This window comes from Glossina fuscipes, unplaced genomic scaffold (assembly GCF_014805625.2).
Source record: "Glossina fuscipes isolate IAEA_lab_2018 unplaced genomic scaffold, Yale_Gfus_2 1, whole genome shotgun sequence".
Taxonomy (NCBI): domain Eukaryota; kingdom Metazoa; phylum Arthropoda; class Insecta; order Diptera; family Glossinidae; genus Glossina; species Glossina fuscipes.
In genome coordinates this window covers 41,178,442-41,197,529 of record NW_023998415.1, presented here as the reverse complement: position 1 = coordinate 41,197,529, position 19,088 = coordinate 41,178,442, and the positions used below count along the sequence as shown (strand labels likewise).

At 31.5% G+C, this 19,088-nt stretch overlaps 1 protein-coding gene across 6 annotated transcripts in view; it reads left to right on the top strand.

Annotated features, from left to right (window-relative positions):
• LOC119632083 (protein alan shepard) overlaps positions 1-19,088 on the top strand; it is a 147,164-nt gene that overhangs the window by 118,516 nt on the left and 9,560 nt on the right. For 3 of the 6 annotated variants that reach the window (XM_038024793.1, XM_038024790.1, XM_038024794.1), the window contains exons 2-4: positions 7,255-7,499; positions 9,590-9,648; positions 10,764-10,888. In XM_038024793.1, the coding sequence (XP_037880721.1) occupies positions 7,255-7,499; positions 9,590-9,648; positions 10,764-10,888 (429 nt within the window). Of the gene's footprint in view, positions 1-6,783; positions 6,806-7,254; positions 7,500-9,589; positions 9,649-10,763; positions 10,889-19,088 lie in introns of those variants that run through there. The other 3 variants (XM_038024795.1, XM_038024791.1, XM_038024792.1) reach the window with 3 other exon arrangements.

Here is a 19,088-nt window from a genome sequence, read left to right as displayed (position 1 = left end):
ATGATTATCCGCCTTATTTTGAGTGACCTTCTATTTGCTCCTTTTTTTATAACTTCATTTATGATTTTCCTAAACTAAGAAGCTTGTGTTAGCGCAAAACTGATATTGAACGATTTTATTATTGTCACTTTTGTTTCGGCTCACGTTATTTGCTAACAAGTGACTCAAACCTGGACAAGCAAAACACAAGCACCAATTTTAGGACCGATGATCAATAAAAATGCCAAAATAACTAATTAAGTCAGTGTTAAGTAGTGTAGTGTAAGTAATACAACTTTAGAAATTAGAAGTTAGAAGCAAGTGCTCCTTCATGGTAAATTTCGCTATTGATTGTTTAATATCTCTTCGTCATATCCTGTAACACATGTAGTACAAGAGTTTATTAGGTCCGGCGCAGTCGCCACGTGCAGCGCTGCATTCAGCTAAGTGCGCGGCACATTCAGCGCTTCACTGCAATGCTGCAGAGCGATCAAATTCGGTGTACTGTCATCGCCCAAGAAGAAACATTGCTGAAAATGGTACATGGATATGTACAGCTGTGTAGGGTTGTGTAGAGTATTGCGTGTCTGCGTGTATTATTTATGTATTTGTTATCGTGACGAGCTCGTAAACCAGCGTTAAACAATTTTATGCGTTGAAATTTATTGAATTATTTATTTAATGTACATTCACATCACATATATATATATGTATGTATAAGCAAGCACATAGAGAAACTTTTTAAGTTATAGTACTTATAAAAAGTTTTCTATTAAATCGAATATAATGAAACATCCTCCTCTCCATTATTATGACTTAAGACAGAACTTTAATGCTTCCGTTCATGTTAAATATACATCTGAAAGCATGTGATTACATATATATATGCATATATATGCATATATGTATATATATACATATATATGCATATATGTATATATATACATATATATATATATATATATGTATTTATATATATCTTTTATAGTTATTACTCATCTAATGTTTATTCAATGCTAAAGGAAGTTTTCATTGTTTTTTATGTCATTGAAAAGTACGCTCAAGTGCGTGCTTTGACGAGTTCTTAAAAAAGTCATTTCGTAAGACAACTACATTTAAATAATATTCTGGATTATTTAACGCTTTCGGAAATTAAGTTCAGAAAATGAGTCAAAATGATAAGCAAAATTGTCACAAAATGAAGACCGGCTCAGTTTCTATTGAAATCTAAGAGTATTTTTTTTTTATTGATCGATCGCTAAGGTTAATTCTAGCATAACAGGTAGAAATCCGTACTTGGTTGCATTGTATCATTCAAATTTCTTATACGCTGGACAAAGTAAAGCGTCCTTCCGTGAATTGATAAATGAATCATTCAACAGGTTCCATAAGGAGATAATGCAAAGAAACGTGTAATAACATTTATCCAGTCTTCAGGATGACAATCATTTCATTTAATCAATCATTGATACAAAATTATACATATATTCTGTCATATGACATTAATTAAAGCTATTTTTGTAATCACGTTTCATACTTGTGTGCATCACGTAGCCTTTCGGGCAAAAAATCAAGCAGATATAACACTAATCATTGATATAATAAATTGATTATAGTCTAATATGTCTCATATATCTTTTTCTAACTAAGTCTTCATTTCTTAGTGTGACAAACCGGCATTAAAGTCCTATCTAAAGCTTCTGAATAACTTATTTTAAAAGAACAAGTTAAAACCTTAATCTTATATAGAAAAACCGTTTCTTGCAAATGCGTATTTTTCAATTGTTTTGAAATTGAAGATTGTTGTTTTTAATGGTCCGTCCGATCCAAAAGTATGCCAAATTTCATTAAAATGATCCTAAAATCCGGCCTATAACTTGAAACGACACGAAAACACAATACATAGGTACACTTCAGACAGATAGTGGGGCTATGTCAAATGCTTGTGTTTTGCACATACTCACGCACATTGCATAAGGCTTACCCCAAGAGTTATAAGATATAAAAAAGGGGGTGGAGGGATGAGGTGAACCTACCGTCGAAAGATTGGCGAGATTATATCCCCCACAGAAGGACGTTTCGAGGATCCATAAAATATATATATTCATGATCGGGATCAAATTCTCAATCGATTTAGACATGTCCGTCTGTCCGTCTTTGCAAAATGTTCTCCCGGTCGTAAAAAAATCAGACACTGGCTCCAAATTTGATAAAAACATTAATACTTCTTTCTTGCAGGTTTTTAATACAAATCGGCTGTGTCAGCCGCAAGACATTGCTCTAGTATAATATAAACTGCGATGACAGCACAGGTTTTTTTCATTAGTCATTATCAACAGGAGATACAGCAAGTCTGTGAAGACAAATTCGCAAAACGATTTATCAAATCCGTTAACAGACCTGTGCAAATGCCATAATAGAGTTCTGTAAAACAGTTCGGATTAAGCTATGGTTGGCTTTATAGCCCTATCCCGGCCAAATTAGGAATGTTTTCAAAAAAGTGATGCAAGTGATGGTGCAAGGGATTGCGTTATACCCGATTATAATTTTCTTACTTGTATCGTCTTAACCGTTAAAGAATTAATGGGCCGACCGCGACCATTTACATTTTGAGACTTTTATGTATTTATATGAGCAATCACACAGTGTATCTCGCCTGTATATGTAACACACCGAAGGTCAGAAAAAAGTGGGGAGAGAGAGAGAGAGAGAGAGAGAGAGAGATAAATAGCTGTCGGTGCCTAGGAGCCGTGCGCCTAGTCATTAGTTGTCTTTATGTCTTTACCGACTTAACACTCACAACTTGTACGACCATTCAACAATCTTCATCAAAATATAATCTACCACGCTAACGATTGAGCGAGGATATGCCGAATTGACAGTCACGTTTCTTTGTTCGATGGTAATACTCTATCTAATCTAAATATATGAACTGAAATCCCATTCAACCCGGATGACCGTAGAATAATTTAATAAAAATAAGTCAGAATGATTGAATGATTGATAAGATTGATTGGGTCTACTTCTAAACATGGCTTGCGCGATTCAACCTGAACATATCTGCCGGATTTCACATTTTTCCCCAAATTCTTGCAACAGCGAGATTTAAAATTGTATGGACGCTAAATTATGTATATATGATCTGAATGTTCAACAACTCCATCCCTTAGCAACGGATAGAAAAATATGACAGAATATTACAGCTCTTGATAAAAAGCATACGAAGCGGCATATGTATGCACAAGCGTCACGCACGCAGTCCTACAATTTCTATTTTTATTAAGTAGATAACAAATGTATTTTAACTGATGTAGCGCGTCTCAAGTATTATTAATAACAAGATACGATATATACATATATACATATGCACACAAACTTGTATAAACGTATTAAATAGTAGCTCAAGTGTTCTTTTTTTTTTTATTTCAGTTACACAGTAATTGTAATTATGTTTGAGCGTGTGTGCATTTGCGTACATGCATATAACATGTTTTGAATATGTATTATATGCGTTATCATTGTGTGGCAGTAACATGCAAACTCACTGCATTCCATTCCAATCCATTCCTTATGCAAATTAAGTTTAAATAACAAACTCCCGCCGATTGCTCCCCTTCGGCATCTCCTCAGTATATATATATATATATATATATATGCATGATTTTCTTTATGTATGGCATATTCGTACGCTCATGCATACATACATTAGTTCTTTCATTATATGGTTATAATGGTTGACTACTTGCATCACAAGAACATTATATATTTATATATTTATTAAGTGTATAGATATATGCATGCGGCGTACGCATACACGTATACGACTATGTCTAGATTGCTCGATGGCATGACATAATAATCCATTTTTAGTAAACATCGGCATGCTTATATGCGTATTTGTGTATATGTGACGAGAATACAAAAACAAAATAGAACAGTACGTATGATGACATGTTTTCAACATTAAACGCATATTGCGGAAATTATTTGTAAAACTATGATGATACAAACACAAACATAAGCACATATGCACGCACATACGCACACTTATTTAAATAGTGCATAACAATATAATCTTGCCAACTGTTGGTTGCCCTTTTTATAAAGTCTGCAGATAGAATTGCTTTCTTGCTTATATGCTTTACTTTCCTTACTTAAGGGTCAAGAGTATATTAAGTTCCTGTTTAGGTTAGTAACTTACGGGGGTGGGGGAAAAACAGCAACACTTTTTAATAATCAAACGTTACGTCCATAGAGCATAAAGTATTTGCAAGTCTTTTTTTAAATTTAAACTTTTTTTATATATATATATATATATTTATTTTTTTTTTTTTTTTTTGTTTATTTTTATGCTCTAACCAGGGTGTGGTACATTTGTGAGTTTGTTGTGCGTATCAGCCGAAAAGATCTTCGATTACACGATGTAAGCTTTCTCTCTTTCCATCTCTCTGATTGTCCGCCTGTGCGTCTTACATCTGTCCATGTACCTTTGTGTTCAACCGACATGTGACAATGCTTGGCATGCTTTAACTAAATTTGGAATATTCAAACAAACCTTGCTTGAATGATATTGATTGTTGATTCGAGCCATTTTTACACAAAAACCATTTAAAGTGAAAGACTGTATATCGAGTGTTTATTGACAAATTCGGTAGAAGATTGCATTTTGGCCTAGAAAATAGAAATAGAAAATTTTGATGGCATGAGGCCATTTACTGAACATGCTCTCACAAAAACGCCTTTATATAATAACAAGGTCGAATTTTTATAACATTGTGATTACACATATTGGACGTATGGACATTAGTCTAAAATATCGATTTGGCAGATGTATATTTGCATTGGTATGTTTTTTATGGTTTTCTTTTTATGGACGGTGATGAGGTCTAATTTTGGGCATTCATAAGAATAGTAATTTGTCCAATTTGGATTCGCTCACATAACGACGAATGATATTTCGTATATTATAATGAAATTAAGTGAAGCGCACGATTAGAGATGAAATGATTTAAGGTAGGGTATTTAATGGTCGACCTTAACCGATTATAATGGTTTGGTTGCTTGTTTCTTTCTGCGATAACAATGAACCTAGATGTTAAATGAAGAATTTCATATCTGTCATCAAAGATTCTTGCAGAACAAAAACGTAAACTATTTGCATGACATTTTTATGTATATTACGTACGTGTTGTATTAAAACTATTCCTAAAATGATTTAATTATAAATTGAAATTTCAAATATTTTAAGATCCGGTAAATATTTAATAACAATATTTTCTTGCACACATAAGATGTTTACACTGAGGTTTGCAGTTCACACAATGTCATTTTCACAAAATTTTACTTATTTCTCAAAATACAACTTTACGCATTTGTGTGCTCATCATCTCAAACCAATATTTAAATTTTACATTTTATTTTGTAAATTACAGGCGTGGCGGTTTATCGATTGAAAGTTTTTCTACACTGATATTTTCGATGATGATATGTTTTTTTTTTTTTTACCAACTCTTTCTTAGAACAACTCTTTCTTAGAAATTTCGCCTTCCTATCTCAATTTGTACAATCGTATATGCTCTAGCAACAAGCAAACATACAGACGGACAAGTGCATAGGACTAAACTATATTTGATGTCATCTTGTCGAATATTTCTCAATGTTACGAGCACAAGTACAGAAACTGTTGCACATCATTGTGCTGCAACATTGTGCGCCCGGACTAGCCTTCACAAATAGTTCGCTTTTAGCAAACAAAACATATGAAGTCATAATAATTGAAAACCTTTGCGTGTTTCAATATCTGCTTAAGAGAATGATTATTTGATTTCTTATTCTTAACGTCTAGACATGATGCTGTCAAAATTCGAAGTGCCATTTCAGTCGGTTTATAGACTGACCAACGAACGTACTATTATCGAATACGTTATTAATCGTAATCATTTGCCGCATTTGTACGAAAAAGAAAAATAAGTTAATAGAATCGTTTCCAAAATGCATATATATATGTTGAAGAAAAAGGCCCCAAGGTTTCATACATTCAAGTACAGCCTTCTGAGTCGAGTTATCCGCACTCGTATCTCCACCCGTCGAACAGATGTTCGCTGGCGAGAGGTTCATCCCTGCAAATATAGAGATAGAATGGGTTCGAACAGGTTCTCAAGTTAAGTCTACGAATCAAGCTTGAAATTTTACATTGCAGACGCATACGCACACGCGCACAAACATGCACAAACACTCAAGTAATAAGTATCATAGATTCACCATAATTTCCTTACTTGTGTAGAAATGTATTTATTTTATTTTATTTTATTTATTTTTTTTTTTTTTTTATTATTAAATAAGAGAAATAATAGGAAAGTTACTGTTGTAAAACTTTATAATCTTTGCATATAAATAATAAAATTATAAAAATTTGTTAATGATATATCTCTTGTTCTCTGGCTTTAGCTGTGTTAATCTAAATCCTTTTATGCTGAAAATACAAATGGTCCATCTAATATATATATATATATGTATGCACGTATTATATTTATTGGAATGCATGAAACATTAAAAATTTTATTGGCATCATTTCAAAATACAAGCTAAACAACAACAACAACCGTTATGGATAAAGATATAAATTATGTATTCACCGCATAACTGTTACAGAGAAACAAAAAGGAAAAAAAAAAAAGCCAAATAATAAAATAAAAACAAAAAGAAAAAAGCAGTCAAAATATGGAGACACATGGCATAAATCCACAAAAATCCAAATGAAAAAATAAATTTCGATGTCTACTTATTGTACATATATACCTACAAATGGAGAATATCGGAGACGACGGTTAGTTACATCAATATAAAGTTCATTATTACTCTATGGAAAATTGTCTCTGCGTGTGTATGTGTGTGCATTTGAGTAAACATAAAATTTACATATTTGACATGTATGCATCTATATATATATATATATATATATATATATATATATATGTATGTTTGCTTACATTTTCAACCCTTCGGGTCCTTTGTTAAATTATACAACACCTGTGCTCTCAAATCATTTGATGATAAATTTACTGTGTACGCTCTCGATATTAGATTTTAGCAACAGGGAAAACATCGACAAAAACACAAAAAAAAAAAAAAGGAAAGAAAAAACATTTAATAAACATTTTATGAAACAAAAAAAAAAAATAATAATAATAAAATTTATTACATATTAATTTTATATTGACTTATTTAATTAATTCTTTGCATTGATTGCTTTTATTTATTATGGATTATTTTCAGTACGGTCAACGGGTACCAACAGCAGCATCACCAAGTAATACAAACTCAAGCAGCTCATCGAATACGGGATCCCAAAGCGGAACATTAAGCACTAGTCTGAGTAATACCAATACAAATACAACAATGGGTCCTAACAATGGTACAACACAAAATCAACAAGGTGAACAATTGTCAAAAACAAATCTCTATATACGCGGCTTACAACAAGGCACAACCGATAAAGATTTAGTTACTATGTGTGCACAGTAAGTAATTCTTTTTATTCATTCTCTCATATATAACTTCAGCGTTAGAGTAAATTTTTTCAAATAGATTTGAATATCCAATCGATTCCAAGCCTATGCGTTCTTATAATGAATGAAGTGTGAAAATTTTTTTAATACAAAAATTCTTTTCCTTGTCCTTGCTTACAATGAGTTCAATAATAATCAATATGTGAATGTTTCCTCCAAACCAAAACGAAATTACATTCTCTTTAGAAAGAACATAACTTTGATTACTTTGTGCTGTACGCAATTTGCTCATTACTCTATTAAACAAAAAAAAAAAAAAAAACTTTTTAATAAAGATAGCTGCACACATGTATACGAAGCCAATTCCAAGATACGAGGACAGTTCCAGAAACGCCCGACCTGAAAAAACCTAATTATAGCCTAAAGGTAGCAACGCCTAGAGACGTTTCATTATTTCGTATTATAGTTTGGTTCGTATATAGTTCGCCAGTAGTGCAGGCTTCCAGTAAATTTGCAAAGATGAAAAAAAAAAACTGTTCAAGCATATGTGTTACAATTTTTCCATTCAAAAATTCTCAGTTCGTTTAATGAGTAAGTCCAGCTGCACCAAGGGATGCATAGCAGTGATCAATTAAATGCGGTAACCACGTCAGAAATAATAAAGAATATATGTCGGATGATATTGAATGACCAGCGACTGGTAATGTGCAAGCTAGCCGGAAAAAACTAGAGTTCTACACAGAGTGTGGGTCTCATTTGGAACAAGAATGGAATGGACAATTAAACCCATAGGTTGAAAAAGAGCTCACATCTCCCGCTCATGGCATAGACTTCCTGAGATGTGCGCGGTATAAGGAAAAAGAATCAGTAACAAAACTTTCGCAAACTTGTTGTACTTGCAGTGCATTTTCTCAGGACAATGTACCAATTCGCACTTCCCTTGCCGCGATTGCCGAATTCAAACCTTATTTGCTAGAATTTATTCTCTCGAGTCGATTTCTTTTCCCAAACTGGGACAAACGGTTCGACAGTATAAAATTTTCCAACAAAGAAGCGATGAAATTTACTGTCGACGGCTATTTTAACGAGCTCGACATCTCTTATTCCGAAAACCGTATCGGGAAGAGTGAATCGAGCTAAAAGAACGCTACGCTGAGAAATAATGTCATTGGTCAATTTTCTTTCAGTTTCTTTTATCAGGTTGAGCATTTCTGGTACAACCGTCTCCTCTTTCTTCTGCATCCTGCTTACCTCATACTTTTAATGCGAATGATTTTATGCACAAGCGGAATATTAAGTGTAATTATGCCAGTTATTCGATCGGAATCGCTTCTACATTGATTCTATAGATCACTCTTGCAAATAGATAGACACACTAAAGTTTAGAGCTCTGCTTAAATTATTAAATAAGGTTCGAGTTTATTATGACCTTGGGTTATGGGTAGATGACGGCCACTTTCAAACTTGTTCGCCGTGTTCAGCATCCACGAATACATATCAGTGATCGTTGCAACAAGCAGTACAGACAGTATACAGAAATACAGACCAGCGTACGCATCAAAGGAATCTGTTAAATCGTTTCAGAATTTATACATAACATATATATATATATAATATATTTAATGAGGTCTTTGATAGCAGGCACTCAAAATGGGTGAATGAATAGAAAAATTGCCCGTCAATGATTACTTGCATGATCATAAGCAACTACTTCCTTATTATTATTGGACGAAAGATCATGAATCGATTTAGTCTTATCCATCTTTTTATCTACATGTCCGGAACATGTCTCGCTGTCACGTAAGCTTAGGTAAATAGCGAGAACATAGCATACGTTCTCTCGGCGCTAGTCGATATAAGTTTCATCTTCACTTCTAATATCGATCTGAGAGTCTTTACAAACATCTGTAATGGTGATCAATCAATTAAGTGAAACACTAAATATTTTGGGGCCACTTTTAAAGGCGCAGAGACAACAACAACAAAATGACTACAATTTTGCTGAATCTATTTTTATTTATTCTGTGTGTCATTAAGTACATAATATGATATTATATGATATTTTAATGTGATAATGTATTTGTGTGCGTTGTTTCTTTTAGATATGGAACCATTATATCAACCAAAGCCATTTTAGACAAGACAACAAACAAATGTAAAGGTATTTTTTCTCTTCACCATACTATTCATCTGTATTTTACTTTCGTTATTATTATTAATTTCTTGTATTCTTTATCTCAATGTGTGTGTGTATAAAGGTTTATCTTTTTCTCTTTTGTTATGTTGTAAATATTGTTAACGAAATTTGAAAAAATATATATTTCTTGAAATCTTAATAATAATTTTTTTTTTTATTAATAATAATTTTTCAATCATGTTATGATTTTTCCACATATTTACAAATTTTATTTTTGTTTTTTAATTTCGTTTTTTTTTCTTTTATAAATCAAAATTAAAACAAAGAAAAAAAAGTTTAATTACATTTTTTATTTATATCATTAAATGCACCCCTAGTTAATTGTATATAGAATATAATTGATATTGATATTGATACCCACTGTCGCTAAGAAAAAATGAAAATGATGAAAAGATATGAACGATATTTTTGATCAAGGACATGCTTTTAATCCATCTGTCCGCATATTGTTGAAACTATTAACAATTCCGCCGCCCGCTTAAAGGGACGCGATCCGCTTCGAAGTCAAATAGTCTGCAAAGAAAATTTAATAAAAGTGAAATTCATTCGATATTTGTTATGAATACGTAACAACTTTTAGGCTTTAGATGTCTATCTATCTATTTGTAATTTAACATAATTAACATAAATAAATGTATGTGAAATATGAATGGATGAAATTAAGACCATCAATCAATACAATCAAGAATAAGCATGTGTGAGGAGGCAATGGGTATTTAGCATTCGCCCCCCTATGCGAATATAAACTCTCTTACTTGTTTTTTTAAGAAATGCAAATTCTATGTCCTTATGGGATATTTGTGTAATAAATTTTTAATCAGGCCTTACAAGCCCATCTCGTGCAAAAGAAGAAGAAAGGATCCTAATAATATTTCCAAATTCTAACTAACAAATTTTAATAATAATTTTGAATAAGAAGGAATGCTTGCTTTTTTTAGTTATATATATATATATATATATATATATATATATATATTTATATATATTAGATGTTGTTTTAATATTTACGCATTCGTTTCTTAATTGATTTAATTCAGAAAATGATTAATTGAATTTTTGATGGTATACTACGATTTTAGGCTACGGTTTTGTGGACTTTGAGTGTCCAGCGTATGCAGAAGGAGCCGTCAAAGGACTACAAGCAAAGGGCGTTCAAGCTCAAATGGCCAAAGTGGGTGTTTGGGTACTACATAGGCCGGCCATTGTACGTTTGTTTGCATGCAAGTAATACACTCACCCCCCATCCTCATCACTCGTTTCTTTTTTCAATTTATTTACTTTCTTATTAAAAAATCATTTACAATTAAACCGTAGTTTCACGTTAATTTGTTCCCCTCAAACCCCTCCCTTTAAACTAACTTGATTAGCTTATTTCTTATTGTTATTATTATTATTATTATTATTATTATTATTATTATTTATTCATAATTGTTGCTGTTACTATTATTTATTTTTATCATCATTATTATTCATTATTATTTATTATTATTATAATTATTATAACGAATTATTACAATCCACAGCTTAGGACTGGGAATTCATCCGTCCCCGGGTGTATTACACCTAGGGATTTGGCTCAGCTATTTTGCAAATAGAACTGCGTGTCAAGTTCACTATAAAGAGCAGCAAAGCATTCTCTGTCTTCTACAGTGCCTTATATATATATCTAAACATTTTAGGCGTGTTGTTGTCGTTATCGTCTACGGTACATGGTATCACGATGGGAACTATACTAACAAACTTGTGCCAGCTTAGTGTAGTGCTTAGTAACCTTATTGGAGTACGCTGTTTGTACGTTTTATTTCGTATCGGGACTATGACATATGCAGTGTTGATAATCTTGTTCTGCCAATTTAGTACGACCGGCTTATTGGCGTTGATAGCTCGATTAGTTATTACTTATCGTTTTCTATTAGCGACACCCTGCCTGCTCTTGTAATATGGGACATGAAGCATCTGGATATTGTGTTTTTCTGCCAATCTCTGATGCTTTATTTTGCACACCTAGCTATGTCTCCGCGCGTGCTGTCTGTTGGCTAATGTTGTCCCTTCGCCGATTTGCGTATGATTTATTTTTTCAATACAAGTTTTGCATTTTCGACATAAGCCTCTTGTCTCATTATATATCTTCTTGCGGTAATTCCGTGTAGATATTATTTGTTCTTGTATAGCAACGATAAAGTCTTCCGCTAGCTCCCTTCTGTCTAACCATTAATATGTACTCGTTTGAACTATCGTATCTCCGGTTTTTGGATCCAATTACATAATATCTGTTGGTGCCATATAATACGTTGCTTGATATCTGATAGCTGCTGCTACTTAAATTTAGTGGCATGTAATTAATTATTTATCTGTTTTCATCAACACTTCTGTAATACGGCGCCTTGTTTGCGATCTAAGGGATGTCCTTAAGTTTTTCAACTGTGCATAACATAGACTCGATGGTGGACTTGCTATCCCACAGCCGCCGAGTTGATGCAGCAGCTTAACTCGCTATTGCGTTGCACTTGTACACGATCGCTCATATTGGTCTATTTCCTTCACCAAGGTCCTTGCTACTCCATTCAACTATTCCAAAGACGTAGATGCGGACTAGTATAGCTTAGCTTCACATTCTTGCTGTGAATTGAAACTGGTTTCCGATATCGTCACTAACGTTTTCTGAAATGCGAGTCGCCACCACATCTTTTCATTCGAGAAAATCAGTTATTCATTGCCTTCTTGGATGCCCCACTTTTCCATTATGTTACCAGTGTGAAATGAAAATGAGTCTTCGTTTTAACGGAGTTCTCCAAATTTGGCATTTATCTTTTTGAACTTTTGCCATCCAAATTCCATGCCATTGCCTTTACTAAATTGGTGGGCGGAAATGATGGGCTCTATGTAGCTTTTTTTGTTGCGACAATACGTCCATGCACATTAGATGGTTACAATACAAACCTCGGTATCCCGGTATCTGACCTCATCTTCCTCCTTGTTCAATTGTCTGCAATCCTGAGCAAAATCATAGCAAACTCAGTGCGTCGCTCTTGACAAACGGCCTCCAGATCGGAATTCGATTGGTTATTTCATTACCTATACATAGCTTGATTATTCAATTATCTTCTGGTTGGCGCAAGAAATGTAGTGAGGTGGTCATGCGCTTTCGGGTCAAATCCGTTCTTATAATCCATGTATGCTAGACTTAAATTCCTTTCCTCTTGTATAGTTTGGCCTATTATGGCACAACGTCAGTTATAATTTGTTCTTTGCATCCTTGGATTCCTTTTTTGCATCCTTCTTTGATTATGTAAACTATTTGCAATTATTTCTGTAAAGAACTTGTACCTACCGATAAGCTCGTAATTGGCGAATAGTCTGATGAGTCGTTGGATCTTAATTTTTTTTTTTTTTTGGTAATAAGAGTCGCCTGCAAATAATTCCTAAAATATAATTCCGTAAAGGCAAATATTTTTATTAGTATTTTTATTATATTTATTATTATTATTTGTATTATTATTATTATTATTTTTATTATATTTTAATATTGTTTAAATTAATTTAAGGATATTGTTAAAAAGAATTTAAGAAATTTATCAAATTATTTAAAATGTATGGCGCGCTCTCTCTTCTGGCTGGAATAAAATCATCAGATTAATGTAGCAAACATTACCAGGACATGTCTTACAGCCACTTGAAGTGGACACGAAGAAAAATTTCTCCTTTTACACTGACACACGAACAGTTGAAAGTCAATATTTCATAAAGCTGCTATAAATTCTTGAAGTTTTCCTTTTTCACTTGACATTTTTCTCTGCTACGTTCTATTTATTTATATATTACACGTCCTCTCGCCCCTCTCGCGCATAATACTGCCTAAGCGTAATACAGTAATGCTACAAAATTCTAAATGTAACTGCAGTGCATTAAAAATATCATAAATTAAAAATAAAAAATAATTGTAAGACTTTCCAAGGCATATGCTCTATATATACAAAATTAATAATAAAAGACGAAGTGAAGAACATATAAAAACAAAATTAAAAGAAAACTAAGCACCACAACAATTTCTTCTTCTTACAAAGACATCTTACAATGTTTCTGTTATTATTATTAAAATTTTCATTTATTTTTATTATTCTACTATTTGATTCATTCATTTCACTTTAAAATGAATCAATGGGGTGTTTCTTTCACAGAAAATGAAGAAGAAAAAAAAAAAAAATGTGAAAAAAAATCGCATTTATTGCCACAACCACTTCTTCATTTCTCTTCTACATTTCAACATACAGTACAGTAGTTTTTAATAGTAAGTGGCTTCCCTACGATCTTTCGTCTCCTTTTTTTCCGTATTATAAAAATTTCATCATCATAATTATATACTTTCTGATGATGTTGTATAAATAAAATTTCATGCAGTCGCACTCAATGTTTAGATGACGCGAATTTATATAAAATCAAAAGAGAAAAAAAGAAATAATTTTTACGCTCACCGCTTTTATACCTTCTACTTTTTTTTTCTTTCTTGCCTTCATAGCAAGTAATTAATTTCGTTTGTAATACTAAAAAAAAAAAAAAAAAAAAAAAAAAATATATATATATATATATATATATATATATTTCTATATCATCTGATTTTGCAATCAGTCAGTTGTAAGGATCTCCACGATATGGAGAAAAATGGCCACGATTCCGAGTATCGAAGTGATATTCGTTAACGAATTGTAAGGCAATTGCGATTAAGTCCGGTTTTGAAGGACACTTGAAGAATAAACCAAAGGCCTATATAAATAGAATTACACTTCTATCAAGAATGTGCGGTTTAATGTCCTTGACTTTCCAACGGTAATTAATCGGAAGAGAACACCTATACAGATAATAAAATTCACTTCCCTTAAGTGATAGTGTTATCATATCTGCGCTAAAGCTACTAATAACGTCATTTTTTTCCAAATTTATATATGAAAATTAAACGTTTTCTCAAGTATAAATTTTCCCGAATTTTTACTGCTATGAGTGATGCATACATTTACATAGGTAGCCAGGTAGGTAATGAAGCAACAGTTTTCTTAAAGCATAACTAGGAAACCTTTGTTAAAATGATTTACATCGAGATCGCGTCTTTTTTTTTTTTAAAAAGATTCGAGAATCGCCCATCGAATTCACTAATTCATTTTGTTTGTCAAACAATCAAGTCGCCAATGATACGCTTTCAGGAATTTCAATCGGACAATAAAGCGAAATTTGAAAAAACCAGTAGTACAGTGATAGACGTAAAACATGTTTTTCATGAAAAACTCATTTGAAGGTTGCAAGTATCAACAATGGCGCTTAAATGACTATTGAGAAATCGACTGAACTATTTATAAAATGCTGCCCAACATTCTGAATTGAGTGTTTATTTATTTCTTGAAAAAAAAAAAAAAAAATATATATATATATATATATATCTTCTGAATATAGGCGATTCTAGGTAACTGGGTAACGTGCAAAGTGAATTGCTTATGAGACTTTCTGTGAATATTTAAAATTCTAAAAATTTTTATTGATATCAAGAATTTTAATTTATTTCTTTTTATTCACTTTTTTCTTATAATTAATTGTTTATATATATATATATTTTTATCAGTTTTCATTTGTATTCGATACGATACAATCCTATCCTATTTCATACTCTTTGAATCTTCCTTTAGTATTAGTAAAAATAATACAAAATATTTAGCACAAAAATATACTTGAAACATTTATTTATAAAAGTGTATCAATCATAACTTTTTTATTTACTTACGGGTTTTCGTTTTTTTTTTTTTTCCTAGACTTTAGTCCATAAAATAGATTTTTTTATTCATTTGTTTTTTTTTTTTTTTTTTTTCTTTTTAATTTTAAAAGTTGTAAATTGTTTATAATGTATCTAATTTTTTTTTTTTTTTTTGTTATTAGTCTTTTAAGTAATCAAACTACAATTTCAGATATGTAGTGTGTGTATATTGTAGGCATATATATTTATATATATATATATATATATATATATATACAAGTACATATGTATGAATATTGTTGATATATAGAAATAGCTTTTTCGATAGAATTTTCTTAATCATTTCTAAAATTACATGTATATCGTTTCACCTAAAATTGAAAGAAAACGTTTACTTTTTTAATTCTATATAATTCTCTAAGTATCTTATGTAATAGAAATATTGTGGTAATAATTTATACAGTATATATTATCGCTTAGTAAGTTTTTCGTACAATCGTAAAAACGATCAGTAGAAAATAGTTTAAATACATTAGATAAAACCCCGACCTTATTTTCCCAGGTCTATCGTGCACGGAAGTTAATGAATAAATGTGAAACAGCCAGAAAGCGTAATTGAAACAATTTTCTTAACAATTCCAGTTTCTATCACATAATGACAAAGCGTAATACTTCTCATATCGTATCGCACTTACTTTAATTACTGAATGGAATCAAAAGTAACGCATTTAAACTTATATATTGTTGCTACGAGATCCGCCTGAGTGTTCGAGTAGGTAAGAGTCTCGACTAGCAACGCAATGGTCGTGGGTTCAAATCTCAAGTGCGGTACTGTTTTTAATAAAGCCGAAAGCCTTAGATGCTAATGCTTTAGGACTTTAGTCTTAGAATTCAAGTTAAACGAGAATTTATTTAATCGCAGACGCAGAGCCTACCTCTGACGCAAATTCTTTTTTATATATGTAAGCATAGTTGCTTAAAAAATCCACTATTTACCTAATTTTCAAGGTCTCTCATATTCGAGTGCCGAAAGGTGTAGAGGTATTCACAAAATTATTGGAAACGTAGTCTTGATCTAAACTCTCTAACAAATGGATTTAATGACTCAAAGATATTTATAAACATAAACGTATGGGTTCTCCTCGTACTGAGTCATTATAGTTTAGTAAAGAGATATACTGGAGCGATCTTCTTCGCATTTAGGCTTAAGGGGCCACAACGGTTTCCCCGCAATCTCATGTCAATGTGTTTACGAGATTCCTTTGTCTTGCAAATCCCTAGGCCTTAAAAAAATTTTGCTAACTCTCCGGTTTAAAGGGCTGGCCATTCCTTACTTAAGAGTACGCGAATACTAGAGAAAATATTATCAGTAAATCATTGTTATAAGTTGTATATATAAGTAAATTATCTCTTAGCTCTTTTAGAGAGGCATATGAAATTTTAAAAAGAACATTTGCCAGCATTATGTTTTGAGCCTGGTATGTGAAATAAGATAAAAAAAAAAAATAAAAAAAACAACAAAAAATTGCACGCCTATCAGTATAAAAAAGAAAAAAAAAAAACAGAAAAATATGTAAGGATATATTTAAAAGTGCGTAGCTAATTGCGAAATGAAGGCGACGCACTTAATAATAATTAAAAACTACTTTCTTTTGTTGACTTTGCGAAACAAACATATTTGACCAACAACTAATGCAAAATTTTGAAAAATTTTCACAGTACTCGTCTGTCTGTCTGTCTGTTGATAGCACAAAATTTTTCAAAAGAGAAAAATTATCTGTAACCAAATTCCATAGGTTCCGATTCTATTTTTTATAATCCTTCTAAACAAGCGCCGCAACCGCAGCAGCTCACACTTCCTGTGAATCAATTTATATTTGCTTCTCAAAGGAACATAGATAGACTCGGAATAATAATAATAATAATAATAAGAATAATAGTAATAATGCGTGAAAGGAAAAATAGCATAAAATGGAGGAGGATGGGTGCCCTTCTTTCTTTTTTATTATTTGATTGATAGTTGTTCCTCTTTTAGAAAATAGAAATATTTAAATGAATTTCCTGCAATGAACCTGAAATAATACATAAATATAATATAATCTTCTTAACTTATCATTCCATTCTTGTATAATGTAATACATGATTACATGCATTCGTAAAACATTCTCTTCTTTTATAACTTTATTTAAATACTTATACATTATTTTCCTTTCCTTTATTTCACTTATGATTATATATTTGATAAAAGAAGGGACGTAGTCCTCTAGATTTAGATATAGTATAGTATATCAAGATACAGTAGTTTTCACTTAACAACAAATCCATATTTAAACGGCATTAAGTATATATATATATATATATAACATTTAATTCATTGATTTTTTACAAGTGCTTCTTTTTTTTTTTTTTTGGAATTGATCTAGTATCGATAAATGGACCCAATTAATTATCGGCGCAATAAATTGAATTTTAAAAAAAATGGCGAAATAAAGTAACTCTGCTTTCAGTGTTGCATACGTTGCAAAAGGACTCACTTTTTTTTAAACACCTTGCACCACAGGATATACATAAGATATTTGATTGCTGGAAACAATCCGAATCCGTTCACTTAGTATAATGTAATGCAAATATCGTACAACATATAACTGCATCAAAACGGATTTTTAGACAGCTTTTGCTAATATTCGCATAATCGACATCATTCATGTCGGTGCGACTTAACTGACTTGTAAATTGTCATTGAACTTATCATTGAAACAAGACATAAACGAATCGTTGAATCGATTTTATATTTGTTCGATTAAGCTCGACTAAAGCCAAGCCGGTCTAAATTGACTCCGATCACGACTTTTAAATATTGTAAAATCTCCGAAACTTATTTCATTACTTTACAAACATATATAGCGAATCTTATATATATTCTTGATTGATCGATGACCATAAAATTGGAAAATTCGTAAAGAATTATAATCAAAAATGTAAAAACTATAGTAAATAGCAATTTTGAAAGAGTTATTTTAACCGAGGAAAACTGATCGTTGTACTTAATGATGAACGTGTTTAGTCCACTTGTAGATAATTATGTGTTATATATATTTCTGTCAATTCAAAATCCCAAAAGCCCTATTATATATAATGCCGGATTGTTAATCATATGAATACACTTATGCCTAATTATCGCACGGGTAATAGTTAAGTGAAGAGTACTACTCTTACAATATAGTAAAGTACAGTAACGTAACTAAACTAAGTTTAAGATTTATTCATTAAATTTAATGATTTACTTATAGAAAACAAAAACAAAAAAAAAAATTATACAAAATTTAATAAACTTTTTATTTTCATTTCATTTACATTCTTCATATGAACCTGTTTATTACACACATAGCTTAGTTACACATATGTATGATATTATATAATTTTGCTCTTTAAAATGCAAATCTCCCGTGTGAACTATTAAGCTTCCAGTTAGTTTTGATAAGATAAAGCAATTGAAATTAATTTTCTCTCTCTCTCTCTCTCTCTCTCTCTGTCTTTAGCTCTATCTTCATTTGCTCAAAAGTACAAAATAGAAAAATAATTAATTGCTCAGTAGCAACAGCAGCAATTGTAGTCTTCCATCCTTAAGAGTATAAAAATGAAAATAAAAAATAAAGCAAAAAAAAAA